Genomic DNA, 17,423 nt, shown 5'->3' on the forward strand with positions numbered 1-17,423 from the left:
AGTCTAAATAAACACAAAATTCATAAAATTTCACACTTTTCAATAGTAATGACGAATAAACATATCCAGCAGAGCATAATGGATACAAATATTTGTACTTTTGTACAGTAAAATCATTTGTTTACTTGGGTCATGTTCTTCGTCTCTGTGCTAAGCACAAGCAAATATGGCGGTCGATAGGAGGACCAAATTGAAATAATTTTATTTGGTGTACTAAACCAAGTTTGTTTTTCAAATTCTTTCGTGAAAAACATTTAACAACAATGATAGTTTGTAATCCTCCAGATTTTTCAATTTTGGCGAGTACCTAAAAATTGAAAAAAAAAATGATTTTGTAATGCGCGAAGTTAGGGCGCGCGCGAAATTAGGACACATCACGGTAACTAAAATATTGAATTTGAAGGTTCAGAAGCCTTGAGGCATAAAAGCTTTTTTTCCAAAGCGGCTTAAAAGCCTCCTTTCAAATCCCCTTTGAGGAGGCTTGAAAACCTCATTTCGAGGGGCTCGGAATTCTCCTTTCGACCAGCCCTCTTTCAAGTGGTTCGGAAGCCTCTTTTCAAAAGGGTCGGAAGCCCCCTTTCAGAAGAGTTGGAAGCCCCTTTTCAAGTAGCTAGGAAACTTTCTGTCGAAGGCTCGGAATTCTTCGTTCGAGTAGCTTGAAAGCCTATCTTCAGAAAGCTCAGCAACGTCATTTCAAGGGGCTCGAAAGACCCCTTTCATAAGACTCGAAAGCCTCCTTTCGAGGGGCTCGCAATTCTTTCAGCCAACCCCCACAAGTGCCTCGGAAACCTATTTTCAAAAGGGTCAGAAGCCATGTTTCAGGAGGCTCGGAAGCCCCTTTCAAATGGCTAGGAAACTTTCTTTCGAGTGGCTCGGAATTCTTTCAAGAAGCTTGGAAGCCTACTTTCAAACGTCTCAGCGACGTCATTTCTAGAGATTCGGAAGCCCCTTTTCAAAAAGATAGGAAGCTCTCATTCAAGAGGCTCAGATGACCCCTTTTTAAGAGAGTCACAAGCCCTCTTTCAAAAGACCCAGGAAGTTCCTGGCAGGAACCCTCTTTCAAGATGCTCGGAAGCTCAATTTCAAGTGGCTTGGAAACCCTATCGAGGGACTCGGAATTCTTCTTTCAAGAAGCTTGGAAGTCTACTTTCAAAAGGCTCAGCAACGTCATTTTAAGTAGTCAAAGCCTCCTTTCAAGAGGCTTGAAAGACCCCTTTCATTAGGCTCGGAAACCTCCTTTCGAGGGGCTCGGAATTCTTTTTTCAGCCAGTCCCCTTTTAAGTGGTTCGGAAGCCTTTTTTCAAAAGGGTCGGAAGCCCCCTTTCAAGAGGCTCGGAAACTTCGAGAAGCTAAGAAGCCTACTTTCAAAAGGCTCAGAAACGTCATTTCAAGATGCCCAAAGCCTCATTTCAAGAGGTTCCGAAAGACCCCTTCCATGAGTCTCGGAAGCTCCCTTTTAAGAGGCTCAGAAACCTCCATTCGAGGAGCTCAGAATTATTTTAGCCAACCCCCACGAGTGGCTCGCAAGCCGCATTTTCAAGAGGTTTGGAAGCCTGCTTTCTAGAGTATCGGAAACCCGCCTTCAAGAGGCTCGGAAACTTCCATTCGTCTGGCTCGGAATTCTTCTTTCAACAAGCTTGGCAACCTACTTTCAAATGGTCATTTGAAAGTCTTTTCAAGATGCTCAAAAGTCTCTTTTCAATAGGTTCGAAAGCACTGAACTACGCTTTTAAAAATAACGGGTACCTCAATTAATACAAAAACACGAATGGGTACCTCTCAAGAAAAAGGTTGAGAACCGCTGATCTAGAACATAAAGGCTCGGAGGCCTCCATTTGACACAGGGCGGCTTTTTCCAAAAAGCTAAATAGAAGCTAAATACAATGAAAATTTCAGACAACTGTTTGGAGTTTTTAGGTCCGTTTTCCATACTTATGCATTAGGAATATTTTCATTTACTCGAAAAAGTACCTCTCAAGAAAAAGATTGAGAATCGCTGTCTTATAGCATTGAAGATTTGATATTGCTTTCATAGCATTCATTTAGAACGGACCAGAGTCTATATAATAACTGAAACAATCATAAATGTTCCTTAATTTGATGAGGATGCCTCATTAGATTAAGAACTTGTGCAGGAATTCAAGATGATTTTTTTCAGAAATCAAAGGCTGATTTTTAAAAGATATTTTTGTAAACAAAAATTCGCGGAAATTTCGTAAGGAATTCTCACGATATTTTCGAATAGCTGTGAAAATATTTCCACAGGAATTCTTGGTAAAATATTACGAAGAAATCTGAGATAGGATGTGACAATTTAATCAATATTGGCTGCATTGGTTACTTGTTGCCTTTCTCGTACAACAAAGTTGTACCGAAAGGCTATCATTTCACTCCGAAAACGAACTTTTTATAGAAGCTTCGGAGACCCATAGTGTTATAAACCGATCGACTCAGCTCGACGAGCTGAACAAATGTCTGTCTGTCCGTGTGTATTTGTGTGCACAAAAGCATTAGACAACTTTTCTTATAGTAATCCTTAACCGATTTCTTCGCAACAAGTTTCATTCGACAGGGGGCAAAGGCTAGTTGATCACTATTGAATTTTAAAACGATCGACCGTTGCGTTTAAGGTGATTATACAATAAAGCCAGAAATCGGCCATTTTGTAAACCACGTGCATTTCCAATATTTTTTTCAAGAGCACGAGATGAAAGAACCATAACGCGTATGGGGCTGAAATAATGGTAGATCGTTTGCTTAGTTATGCTGAACAATCATAATTTGAGTTTCGGCAGTGTACGAAAGCTATTACGCCAGATTTGGGCTTTTGGAAATGTATGTAGATAAACGTGTGGTGAATTTTAAATTCACCACGGGCTTCATTCTATAATCACCTTAATAGTTAGAGAAAAGAAAATGGTACATCGAATCATATTCACCATATAAGGTTGGTGTCTTGGCTAAATGCGAGAAAGGCAATATCACTACTTGGTGAATTAAGTTGGGTTTTTGCCTTTCTCGTACAACAAAGTTGTACCGAAAGGCTGTCATTTCACTCCGAATACGAACTTTTTATATAAGTCTCGGAGATCGATAGTTTTTATAAATCGATTCAGCTCGACGAGCTGATCACGTGTCTATCTGTCCGTGTGTATGTTAAGGTGGCTAAAAAAACACTTTTTCACATTTTTTCATGGGCCGCCTTCTTATTCGGTTCTATTTGATGCCCTGATGCTCTGGACCAAATTTCAGCCAAATCGGTCAACGTTTAGGCGGTGCTAAACTCGTTGGAAGTTTATATGGAAAAATGTATGCAGAAACATCCAAAAACAGTGATTTACAGTTGGACGGCACAATTTACGATCAAGAACCATGATACTCATTCAGTTCTTGTAGACTTAAATACAGAATGTTATGCTGAAAACCGCGAGAAGATTAGAGTTTATTACGCAAAGATATTAGCATTTTACTGGAGTGCTGTAGGCGTGAATTTATTTCTTTTCAAAGGTAAAAGAAACGAAATTCGCTCAAACCCCACTCCAGAGAAATGCTAATAACTTAGCCGGGCAAACTCTAATCTTCTCGCTATTTTCTGCATAACATTCTGTATTTAATTCTCCGAGATCTGTATGAGTATCATAGTTCTTCATCGTAAAATGTGTAGTCCAGCTGCAATTTACTGTTTTGGATGTTTCTGCATACATTTTTGCATATAAACTTCCAACGAGTTTAGCACCACCCAAACGTTGACCGATTTGGCTGAAATTTTGTCCAGAGCATCAGCGCATCAAATAGGATCGAATAAGAGGGCGGCCCATCAAAAATTGAAAAAGTTTTCCCATACTAATTTGAGCCACCCTAGTATATGTGTGTGCACAAAAGCTATAAAAAACATTAGACAACTTTTCGTATAGTAATCCTCAATCGATTTTCTCCCAACAAGTTTCATTCGACAGGTGACAAAGCCTTGTTGATCACTATTGATTATTATAACGATCAGTCATTGCGTTTCAAAGTTAAGAAGAAAATGGTACATCGGACCATATAAATCCCATATAAGGTTGGTGTCTTAACTTAATGCGAGAAAGGCACCACCAACGCTAGGTGGATTAATCTGGGTTTTTCCAGTCGGTTACTCTGCCGAGGTGATCGCTAGGACTGCCAAATTACTTTGGCGCCGAATCATCCAAATAAAGGGTATCAAAACTTGATGTTTTGTCTTATGTTTCATATATTATTCATAAACTAGTTTATTTATGGACGCTGTAGCGCCCGTGGCAAGTGTTTTTTTTTCAATCAAACTTTTCAACGTCTGTTGTCTGTGATTTTTTTCATCAAATGCTGTGTCTGGTTGTCTAAGGGTGTCTCACTGGTTTTGTTTTCTGCATCTGATAGTAAAAAAGAATTGAAGTGTGAAATATTTTATTTTTTGTGAGAATTTTCCCGCGTGCTGCGTCTGGTTGGCTAGTCACCGGACAGAAAAACAGGGCTATTATACATATGATATCTCTTATAGAACATAACAATATATGTGCCATGTAGTGTGGGTTCGATTCCTGCTCCAGTAAGGAGAAAACTTTTCGTGCTGCGAAAAATTCTCCACTAGTCCACTGGTGTTGTGTGAAAATGCCCAGCCCTTTGTCGTGTGAAAATGCCCTGCCCTTTGCCTCATGCTAGATGTTAATTTGTTCAGTCTGTACGACCTCTGGTCGAAGACGGTGATTCTGTCTTCCAATAATAACTTCAAATATTCGAGACACCCAAACTCAAATTTTGTCTTGTTAGAAGATGTCACTGAATTTAAATTTCAAGCGTTGTTTGAAACCCTTTGAATAAATTACTTTAAATCGGAGAAGGTACCCGGGTACCCCGTCAGAAACATACGGTTCGATAAAGCTTATTTATTTACTTCCATACATCGACATCGAGCCATAGAGCATCGAATTATAGACGGTCCATGTTATGTTATTTACCGTTGATAGAACTAATACTATCGTCAGTAAATAAATAAAAATTTATGAATTGCAATATTTATTTCATATTTCGGAACTTGAAATTGATTTCCCGTCGGTGGAAATGATTACAGAATAAGACCTTTTTGTTAGAATTGTAACAAATTATGTTGTGAGGCAAAGAAAATAGTCATGCCGTGTGTCATTCTCTTTTTCGTAGAATTTAGTTCAAGTTTATATTCCCCAGTGTCAAATACCTTTATTAAACATGATTCAGAACTAAGTTGAAGACAAAGCTTAACCTTTTAAAGTTCTGAGCGGTCGAGTAAGAACTAATTAGCAACTCATTTGCGGATGAAACAACAACAAAACCATTATATCAAACAAAGCCAGAGAAGAAACCACACAATTGAAAATAATTGATTCAATATGATAATAAAACCTTGAACAAATCAAAATTCAGTCCATGATTAAGTGCTTAGAACGTCACGAATATAACGTAAGGTTCGGTGTGCAATCAATATAGGTAGTTTGCTTAAAACACCTGAAAAAAAGTCGGAATTTATTTGACCTTCCCCGTCATAATGATTATTGGCTCGATCAATTATTCCGTTTAAGTTTTAGTTAACTTCCTAAAGGCACCCATATTTTTGCGCCTATAAATACTTATAACTAAAACTGAAAACATAATATAAAGGTGCTGTAATTCAGTATTGTTCTGACATTTGCCCGGCCTTCAGGCCTCTTCACACTGCAGCAGTATTTGATTTTTTGTTTTCAATTTTAAAAATATAAGTTCTTTAGGAAAGTTGTTATCTTTGGGGTCCAAATCTACCTGACCCCTCCAACAGCACACATTGAGCGTATCTGTTCATAATCAATTCGGCATCACCCCATCCAGTTCATTGCATACCAATTCAGTACAGCGAAGCAAACGGTTGATCAAAAGAAACTGTAAACCTGCCAACTCCGCAGCTGAGATGCATCTGATGTACATCACCACTTCGCCAATCTACGTGATACCCAAACTCATCCGTTGTTCACATTCGCTCTCGTTCGCGTAGTTAGTCGTTCATGGCGCTAATAACAACTTTTGTATACTTAAACCCGTTATTATCGCTATTGCGCTATCAGTCCGAATAGTTCTACAGCAATTATTCCACCTTACATATGATACCAGTCACAAGACACCGGAGACAACGATTAATCATTCCGCGAAAACGATAAACACAGACAACATAAACACAACCCGAATCGGTTGCGGTGGAATAAAAAATATAAATACTGTCAAGTACCAATTTTGCTGCAACTGTGCCAAAACACGAATTCCTTCACCCCGCCTCGCTGCCCTCGCTGCATCGCAAAGACGAATGGGTTGCAATTTCCGGAAGTCACAAACGCATCGCGCGCAGTGCATCGGTTTGGTGGGTAGAGAAGCGCATCGTTTGCCGCACCACCGCAAACCGAATCGTTTGCCAGCAGTATGCCCCGAAATGACGTCGTCGTCGGGAAATCATTGCGGGTAGGTAGGTACGTATGTGCAGAAATAGAAAAGAAGAGTTTTCTGTGCGGCAGCGGTAGGCAGAAGCGTGTGCAAGGTAAGATTGAGGATGATTCGTAAGATGTTAAGGACACGTTGCAATAATGGCTACAACGGGTAGTAGATGACAATCAGAAACAATCGGGTAAGCTAATACTAAAAAAATGAAATATGTACACTAATGTAACTACAAAGGTATGAAAAAATCCTATTTAAATTCGGCTTGTTATCCACTAGGTAGAAAAATAATTTGGCCCATCAATTGTATGATTCTCGCTTGACAATCTTTGAAAAATAAGCTCGTTAACGGTAGTAGCAGCAGTTCATAGTTCTGTCTTTGTCTCACTGTTGAATGATTTTGAGTATGTAATACTGTCCACAATTGCATACTTGTGGCCATGTTTCTCTAGGAAACAATGCATTTCGCATATGTCCATCTGCTCCAGCTGTTCGCCAACCCTCGCTTATTGGCCAGTCATTTCTGTGATGTTCAGGACGCACCGCAATAAGCTTTTCGGGGGTTCAATCCCTGTATTTTAATCACGCCATTTGCTACCAGCGTTAAACTAAATCGTCCTGACCCTGACCTGACTTTAGATGTGGGTTGGTAATATCCCGGGATTGCTACATCAGGCAAGTGCGTTTTCAACAATGAACATTCGCTGCCTGATACGAACCTAACTAGCCGTGCCTCTCTGTCAACCGGTCGATCAATCTCTTGAATTACTATCAAAAGGTAGGTGGCATAAACTCAGAAGTAAATAATTCCTGAAAGAACCTCCGGAAGGATTCCTGAAAGAACCTCCGGAAGGATTCCTGAAAGAACCTCCGGAGGTATCCCTGAAGGAGATCCCGAATGAATTTCTGGAGGAACTTCCGGAGAAATTCCAGGAGGAACTGTTTTACTAGACAATAATTTATCCTATGTAACTGACTTGACTGATGAAACCACATTCTTGAAAGTTTTCAAGAGGATTATGTGAGCTGATTCCCACAATCCGGTGTTCATTTGGTCAAAGTAGACTAGTTCTTCCGGCATAATCACTTGTCAACTTTCAATAACCCACCCCGATCATAGCAATCCTATGGGGCAAAAAAAAGTCTACAAGAAGTTTCTTTTTGGCGAAGTACTTATCGCAATATGTAATTCATCTGGATGATGCTTCCCTAGGTATCCTACGCATAAAATGTTGTAGATATCTAAAATGAATGTTTCAATACCTAATACGGATATTGTCTAGTGGTCTATGTATCCAATGTGATAGTTACGTTTTATTTTTCTGAATATCAACTTCGCGGTATAGCCTATTCACGGTATTAGGCACTACTTACTGGCGAAGAAGATGGCCTAATACCGCGACAATGAATTATTGGCAGTGGCTGATTTTCTACCCGCCGCTGTCGTTATAGTATATGCGCAAAATAGCTAGCAAGAGTTAACCACCAGAAATTTGTATGGCGAAAGACATCTAACGCGGTTTTTTTTTCAAAATAAGAAACTTTTCACGAAAAACTATTTGGTATGTAGGAAGGTGTCCGCTGCTACGTCTACCTAATATTTTTTCGATGAAGGTGCCTAATTTTGAGATATCGAACCTTAGATGCCTTTCGCCATACTGATTTCAGGAAGTTAACGCCTAGTGTGCCGCTGTAAACACGCTCAAAGCAGGCGATTCATTGTTTGATACATAAAAGTGCATAAACAACAACTTTAATTAATCGCCTGCTTTGAGCGTGCTTACAGCGGCCCACTAGGAGTTAACTTTCTGAAATCAGTATGGCGAAAGGCATCTAAGGTTCGATTTCTCAAAATTAAGCACCTTCATCGAAAAAATATTTGGTAGGCGTAGTAGCGGACACCTTTCTACATAACCGGTACCAAATAGTTTTTCATGAAAAGTTCCTAATTTTGAGAAAACCCGCATTAGATGTCTTTCGCCATACAAATTTCTGGCGGATAACTCCTGCTGGCTATTTTACGCATATACTATAGCGCCTGGATGTGGTAGCGGCGAGTAGAAAATCAGCCACTGCCAATAATTCATTGCCATTTCAATGCCTTGCTCAAACTTTATAACTAAAAAAATGACCTCGATGAAATAATAGAAGTAAATATCACTGAAAAATTAAGTTACTAGACTTGGAGATATAACCCTAATTTTAAAAGTTTTTAATAGCTCCCCGCTCCTAATTGAAAATATTTTAAAATTCGAATGTCTCTAAAACATAAGAATGATCTATTTTGATTCATTACTTCTCATTTTCAATCTTTATTACAACCCATCTTATAATACCTGTGGCTTCGCTACTTCCAGTTGACGAGAAATTACCGAGTTACTTTCCCGACTCCTTGGTGAATATTACTGAGCCCTAGCGGATCCTCCATGTTGTATTGCTCCACCCGAATTTGTTTTTACACGGCTGTGTTAAAACCAGGGCTGTGCAATGTCAGGATGCTCTTTGTACATTCATAGAAAATTTAAAATGATACTCTTTCTATATGGCTAACCATCATTGCACAAAGAGCGTCCAAGACAACCAAATGGAACGACGCTCGGGCTGATGAAGAACATGCGAAAATGTGTAGCCCCGCTGCACAAGATATTGTGTTCTATGCTTTGCATTCATTTTTTATATGTGTGCACGGCCCAATGCCAATACAACTGCAAATTGATGGTGATGAGTATCTTTTCGAAGGCAAGTGAAATGATGGAACATCGTGCCACTCTTTTATATTTTGGAGAATGATGGAAGAAGCAAATCCGATCATTTCAATAGGCATGTCACAATAAACAGCTTTGTGCTACTATGATGGCTGAGGAGAGTGTGGAATGCAGAAGAATAAGCGTGTCTATATCAGGATGTTAAAAGGTGTTGATGGTGATGGTGCACAGCACTGGTTAAAACATAATTTCCATACAAAAAATTTGCAAAGTTGCTCCATATTTTCCATTTTTGCACGGATTTTCGAATTTTGAACTTTTTTTTACACGGAACGCATCCCCCGTGTAAAAAAAAGAATCGGGTATACCTGGTAAGTATTCCGGGATATACGATCAGGGGCTCAGTCTGCAAAGCAGCCGATCCACTGTGAATCGTTAGAGGCGCACTGATGTGCTCCAAATGTAATATGATACACAGATGAATAATATTTTGCCTCCCACGCCCCAGATTACATATTTACAGCAATATCTTGTTAGAAATTTAAGCGCTATAAGTTCGCCATACTTGATAGTTGATAGCTAACTACTGAAAGAAGTTCTAGGGAAATTATACAAACGAATGCAAATGACATTTTACAACACTAGTTGTGATAATCGATTAATTTTGAATCGATTACTATCATTGGCGTAACTAATGAAAAATTCTAGGGGGGGCTAACTTTTTTTTAAACTTTTCTATTTTAACGCTCATAACACAGAAAGTTTACCATTTTCGCTCGATTCAACTGATGTATGTATATTGTAGGTCTACCAGATATCAATCCAATGGACGACTTAAATATTAGAAATGATGTTCATCGATGCTCAGCCCTGTTACAAAAATCTAGAAATCTCGTATGATTTCTAAAATCTTTGATAAGTTCAGAAAACCATAGGTGTTGGGCTCGCCGTAAATAGAATGTGAAGCACGATCCTGATTTTTAAAGGATTTTTTGATTTGCTTCGAACCTAGAATACATACAATAAATTAAATATTGAATAAATTAGTTAGTTAAACTCTTTTCGCCAGCTTTCCATTCAGTGGCCTGACAATTCCTACGAGCTTTCAAACGGCGATCTGACCACAACAAACTAACCTTTTTTTTCTGTTAGAATAACTTCTAGGATGATTTAAAAAAAAATCAGTTTTACATCCCAATACAACTTATTGATCGTAAATTTTCAATTTAGTTAAAAAAATTGCAATAAATTAACAAGTTAACACATAGGAACATTTAACACATCTTTTCTCTCAGTAGGTCTGTTTCCCGCCTACTGAGACATTTTCATTGGTTTCATTGCTGCAGCGACAATAGGAGTTTAGAGAATTAAATAGTATGCGGAGTTTCTAAAATCCATCCGAAAGAATACAAAGTTCTTTCTTATTCAACTTTTAGTTACCTCTACTTGAAATCCAAGAGTTTTACCGAACCTTTCTCAAGAAGCCTACAGTGATAATTAAAATGCGCTCCAGCTTTTAGGATTGGTATTAGTTAGGAAGGTTCAGATCATACGCTCGATTTAGATAACAGTTACTCACAAAACCCTGGAAAAACTTGAAAATATCAAGGAATTGTCAATCATCCATTTAGTACTTGTAATACTAATAAATAATATATTTTTTAATTTACCTGTTGATGAGGTATTTCCTTTGATATTTCATAAGTTATAACATGTTTTGAGGGGTCCAAATTTTGTCGTGAGTAAGCCTTATAACAATTGCTCGAAGTTCAAAAACTTGAGCGAATAGATTGCTGTAGTGTTTCGAAGAGAGGGATTGGATAATGAAGACAATCCTTTCTCTGCATTTACCCCCGTATATAATCAGTGGACTAGATATGCGCAATACTTATACAAAGTAACAAAGTTTCTAGGGGGGCTAGCCAGATCCTAGGTGGGGTTATAGCCCCCCCTAGCCCCCCTGTAGTTACGCCAATGATTACTATCCAACGATTTATCGATTAAATAATCGAAGGGAATCGAGAATAATCGACTAATCTGGATTTTACTACATCTCTACTCGCATTTACTTTTCTGGCAATTCTTTTCGGATTTTCTGTACGCTGCCGTAATCTGGCAAAGTGATTAATACGCCATTTTCCAAAAATTGTGTTAACGAGTAGTGCTCATCGTACGCTTTAATAGAAAAAGAGAAAACAAGTATGTTGTAAAATGGCGCATATGTTACTTTTTCAGATTACGGCAGTACAGGTTTCATGGAGAATTCCCACACTAATTCAATCCACCGACCTAATAACACAATCTGTGGAGACAATCCTGAATGAACATCTGGATTCTCAAACAGTTTCCCAAAGTTATTGTTATACTTATTCTAGACCAGCGGTTCTCAACCTGGAGTACATGTACCCCTGGGGGTGCCTTCGCCGGGCCCAGGGGGTATCTCGAACAAAAAAGAAAAATGGCGGATAAATTACAAAACTAATTAAGTTTTAATAATTGTGTAATTTTAGCTATTTCAAAAAATTTTCTTGTACATAATATGCATGAAAATCAGTAAATCAAGGCCTATTCAATTATGCCCTCCTTAATCAGCACGGTGCATGATTGGCTGTGGTACAAAACATCAAAAGGACAAAACGTCGAATGAGATATTTTTAAAAATCTTCTGTGCAATCTACCTAATTGAAACAAAATTTTGAATAATCTTCTGAGCTAAAATCTAGAGTTCCGAAGACATTTGAGATACATGGAGGTTTTTTTTTTCCAAAAGCTCAGATGCTTCGTTGCAAGATTATTGGAAGCATCCTTTTACGCTTCTCGAAAGCCTCCTTCCAAGCAGCTCGGAGGACTGCTTTCAAGAGGCTTTTAAGCTCAAAATCCGAAATCGGAATCCTTATTTCAAGAGGCCCGGAGGTCTCCTTTAAAGAGGTACGAAAACTTGTTTCAAGGCTCCCGGAAGCCTTCTTCTATGCTTCTTTCTTCAAATTTTCTTTTTCTTTTTCCTACTTATTTCAAAAGGCTCGCAAGTATGTTTTTCAAGAGGCTTGGGAGGCTCCTTTCAAGAGGCTCAGAGGCTTCCTTCAAGTAGCTCGGAATTATTCTTTCAAAAGGCTTAAAAGCGTCTTTTCAAGATACTTAGAAGCCTTCTTTTAATTTACTCAGAAGTCCCTTTTCAAGAGGCTTGGATGTCTAATTTTCAAGACGCTCAAACCCTCCCTTTAAAAGGCTCGGAATCCTTTCAAAAGGCTCGGAAGCCTTCTTTCCATAGGCTCGGAAACCTCCTTTCAAGAGGCTCGGACGTCTCTCTTCAAGTGGCTCGGATTTTTTTTTTCGATCCTTTCGATTAGAATCCTCTTTTAAGTGGCTCGAAAATTGCCTTTCTAGAGACCCGGAAGCGTTCCCTCGGAGAGTTCGTTCCAAGGACGCGGAGGCCCACTTTCAAGAGGCTAGGCAGCCTCCTTTCACGTGCTCGGAAGCCTTCGATAGATCGGCAGGAAGATTGGTGTATAATCTTATTTTGAATAGGAAAGTTTCACGGAATAATGAAAATTTCAGCCACTTTTATGGAGAGCCATATATCTCGTTAGTTTTCAAGTCCATTTTTCATATATCTTCCGAGTTACGCTTATTGTCATTTACATAGGGGGTACCTCAATGGGGGACCGACTGTTTACTTCGGTGACATTTACTTCCAGGGTGCAGCAGTCGTAAAAAGTGTAGACAACAACCTTCCGTGCACCATGTTTACGGTACTCGTCACTGAGTGGCGATACCGGCGTTTCTATCTGTGCTGTTAAGCCTGCTACTCTATGTTCTGAGATTTTCACATTTTCCACCATGAACTCATGGAAGAATGGTAGTTGGAAATCGATAAAATGTATAGGAAAATCAAGTATTTTGCAAATTTATGGAAAATGGTGGTGTTTTTGAAGAAAGTAGTGATAAGGAATGAAGTATGAGGTGAAAAGATTGTCTCCTGCACTTAGTTTGCACTGATTAGTAGTCTAATAGTGATGAAATTTCGATTTTACTACCATTGAAAAAACGCCATCTCTTGCATTAATCGTTTTGACTGGTACCTTATTAATGCAAAAGTTCAAAGGAGTACCTCTAGAGAACAGTACCGGTTCTAACACTATGTATAAGAACCAAGAAATAAACTATTAAACTTGATCTCGGCTCCGTAACGCTTAACGGCAATTGAGCCTCCGAAATAAACAAAAGATTTAAAAAAAACAGTACAGGCTTAACTTCATTTAAAACCAGAGATACATTCTGAACAGCCAAGCCTTGGTGTTCTTAGTTTTGAGCTTTAAACACAGTTCAGTGTGGATTGGGTTGATACGCAAGCAAAAACGATCACAGTAACGAAGGTTCCCTAGATTACATACGAGCTGCTTGATTTCAGCTCTGTTTAAAACTACAAAGTTTCCGAATAAACGGGTTTCGACGCATTTTTATTAAATGGACAAACAGTTTCGTTATACATATTATAACAGCAAATTTAAATCAATTGAAAAACCATTCAAAATCTATCTACAAAATGTAAGCCGTTTGCTCAAAGCTAGTAGCATCATCGGATTTGTTATTATTTGTTAACCAGAGCAGTTCTGCTATGCGTTATATTGAAAACCTAGTAAAAGGGTAACTAATCCGATGGTTTTGGTGTACCAATAGTTGCGGTAGCCAATGTTATGCCAAATCTACGATTTAAACGCAGTAACCTTCATGATCTATCGTTTGCTTGACATATCAGCACACTATTCAAAGAGAAACAGCTAAGGAATTCATCCAAAATAGGCCTATTTATCATTAAAACGCTCTAATATTTTCCGTCCTTGCACCAATAGCTTGCTTCTATATTTGCGAGTCCCATAGAAAAACAATGGAATTCGCAACTATGGGAACACAAATTAGAAAATATCACAACTATTGGAACACTGTACCAATAATTGGTTGAATTTTACATAGCACATTTATAAAAATAAATGGTTTCCCTACTGCATAAATGTAAGTTTAGTAGCTTTTGGATACAACCACAAGGTAATCGGAACAAAATATGTATTAGTTTTAAGAGCTCAGTGAGGGAAAGTGCTTAGCACTATTGGGTCATTTACCCTACGCATTTTAAAATAACTTGAAGCCAGATTTTCTAATGAAACAATTTAAAGTGCACGGACTAAAAACCAAAGCAAAACACTCCGCATACTCGTTTAGGGCGCCAAACAGAGGGCTTAAAAGCCACTAAGGTGAAAATAGTGTATGAGTTGTGTTTCTTGAGGAATATCAAGAACGGAGTTTTACCCAGCATGAAGAATCATTTACAAATCATGGTTTTGGTTTATGAGCCGTAACCATATGTTACTTTAGGTATGATCACTAAAGAAATCAAATATTTGAAAGCATTTCCTGGAAAACAAAAAAAAAATATATGTATATTCGACAAAATAAGCTTTCCTACATCAAATAAGGGAATAATTATTAGCCTTTGAGCAAACAAAAAACTTCGAAATCGATAGAATAGTTTTTGTTTACAAAATTCAATTATGATTTTGTTTATTTTAAAATAATTTTTATAAGTTTATAAATTTGGCTAAATTATTGTATTCATTACACGCAGACCGTCAGCGATCGGTGTTGTACCAATTTTATGGAAATGTATTCGCCAACGTTAGGAACCATGTACATTTTTAACTAGATTGATATGCCCACGTAGGACACTACGGCATTATGAGCTTGTTAAACATTTTCGCATACGCCTATGTCAACCTACCAAAATGCAAAATTCACGATAATTTCAATTTCTCACTTATCCAACATTTTCCTTATGGCTGTGGCTTGCACATCCAATCTTCGGTCCCTTTTTGAAGATTCACTACCCCTTTTACTACTAATGCACAATCACCCGTGTCCGAGTTGCTCTGAAGGACGAATCACATGAACACGAATCGGCAGAAGTCATTTTCGCAGATGGCAAAAACAACAAAAAAGAGGATTGCCCTCTAGATGGTACCAAGTAGTTCCGTTTGAAGATGCAAGGAAAATCCGTCTCCTTCAATGACGGGCATCGATAGGCGGAGTACTTTTTCTTACGTTGGTGTGAGTTTGTATGTTCCGGAATTTCTGACAACTTCCAAATTTAGAATCACAACCGCAACTACTGTCTTCTTCGAACAGGAAAACAAATCGCCCAAAATTTGGATTTAGCAAAAAGAATTCAATCCATTACCTTATCACACAGAGTTTTCACTTGGGTTTCGGTCAATTGTTTGCACTCGTTCAATTGTTCGATCCACTGGTCCAAATCTTTGAGTGTCGCCTTGTCCTCCATCCTTATTTTTCTCCTACGGTCTGATCAGCCAAAATTGATGATTCTGCTGCGGCTTTTTCCCCAAAAACCAAAATCACTCCGGCGGCGGACGGCAAACGGGCATTCACTTGTTCTGTGCACTTTCAAATCCGCACGGTAACCGTTCCGGTACGGGTCACGACCACCGGATTCGCGCAGCGGAAAAATCGAACCAAAACGACCGACGAGTCAAACTCTTCCGAATTCCGACCTCCAATCGCAAGCACACTTCTAACAAAATGGCCGCGGCGTTTGAGGAAAATCGATGACGGATGGACGTTCGCACCCACCGAATGTCGACTCACCCAGTGTGTTGTTTTTGCGTGTGCGAACTGTCAAAACGGTCAAAGCGCACGATTCTTTTTTATCGACTCACCTGATGTGTTTTCGTTTTCCCAGCGATGCCAGATTTGAAAACATATTATCTAGGGTAAAAGTTCCCATAGTCGTGGGTGTTCCTATAGTTTCGGTAGTGTTATTTTCACATAAAGGCCCGAGTAAAGGCTATACCTTACACACTTAGAAAAAATTACCGAAGTCGGTAATTCGTTTACCGATTTCTCAACAGCTGAACGTTCGGTAATGAGTTCGGTGAACGAAAAAATTACAGATCGGTCGGTAAAATGTTTCGAAGATCACAGTTGTCAAATTTACCGAAATTTCGGTAACTTGTCTTTGCTGACTTTTCGGTATACGTTACCGAAAAACTGTAATTTTACTAAACACGTGGCAGGATTTCATTTTCATTTTTTTTCTTGTTTTATTGCAGAAAGCAAAAGAAAACACAATTGGTTATCACATAAATATTTTTATTCGCTGCAATATGGTATGCATTTTTTTACAATTAACAATTGAGTCTATCTATTGAAAGACTCGGAAAGAACAGTAAACACGTTTTCCTTTGCATGAGTATTGCGAGCGGCGACATAGAACATTTACTTTTTGCATGTTAGTCTTGAAGGAAATCGTAAATATAATTTCATCATCCGTTCCACACATCTGTGATGAATTATACAATAGAAAAAGCGTCATGCCGGTGGACATCAGGAAGCCGACTGAAAAAGCGTGAAGATCACCGGCAACGGAAGCGTCAACTTGTTGATACGAACTGTAAAAGAACAATGTACAATATAAGGGTAATGGTATCTCTTTATTCACTTCATTACACTTACCTTTCTATTGTAAGCAATGTGAAATTAAAATATACGATAAAGGCAAAAACACGGTTGTAGGAATGAATAAAAATTCCACACTTCCAATTCTTCGGCTTCCAAACTGCGAAAAAATGGTAGATGTCACGTCCAACATTACCGAACTGAACAGTAATTTATCGAGAAAATTACCGAAACTTCTGTTAATTGCCAATTTACATTATTTTTCGGTAAACTTTTTGACAGCTCCTAAAGGGGGGAACGCCAATCACCGAAGTTCAGTTGAATTCTATGTCAACAAACAAAAAATTACCGCATCGACGGTAAATATCAAAATTACCGAACTGACCAGTAAAAAAGTTACCGAAGTCAGAAACTCTGTTTAAGTGTGTACACCTCGGGAAAATTTTCCGCCGGATTTTGGTCCCCGTGTTATTTAAATGGGGCCGGGATTTTGATTTTCCGTGCCCAAATCCCGAAAACATCGCATATGCAAAAACACATGGGGAAAAAATCCACCGACCAAATTCCCGAGGTGTGAGGCTACCTTAAAGGCCAGTATCGACTTAAAAAGTAGAGAGGTTACGGAATTTTGTTCAGAACTAGTTGACCCGACAGACGTTGTCCTGCAAAGTAGGCGAAAATGCGCGTTCAGAACTGCCTATGCGAAGTATCGATACGATTCTTTATTTTTGGTTTTCAGGATTTACTCAACTTTACTTATGATTTTCGACTAAGAAAATATCCTATAAACCCGTCGGAAACTAT

At 38.6% G+C, this 17,423-nt stretch overlaps 1 protein-coding gene across 1 annotated transcript in view; it reads right to left on the reverse strand.

Annotated features, from left to right (window-relative positions):
• LOC134212051 (serine/threonine-protein phosphatase PP2A) overlaps positions 1 to 15,740 on the reverse strand; it is a 52,991-nt gene extending 37,251 nt beyond the window's left edge. The window contains exon 1 of the mRNA XM_062689555.1: positions 15,385 to 15,740. Within this exon, the coding sequence (XP_062545539.1) occupies positions 15,385 to 15,486 (102 nt within the window). The 5' untranslated portion in view covers positions 15,487 to 15,740. The remainder of the gene's footprint in view (positions 1 to 15,384) is intronic.
• Positions 15,741 to 17,423: the final 1,683 nt, after the last annotated feature.

The sequence above is a fragment of the Armigeres subalbatus genome, chromosome 2, assembly GCF_024139115.2.
Source record: "Armigeres subalbatus isolate Guangzhou_Male chromosome 2, GZ_Asu_2, whole genome shotgun sequence".
NCBI lineage: Eukaryota > Metazoa > Arthropoda > Insecta > Diptera > Culicidae > Armigeres > Armigeres subalbatus.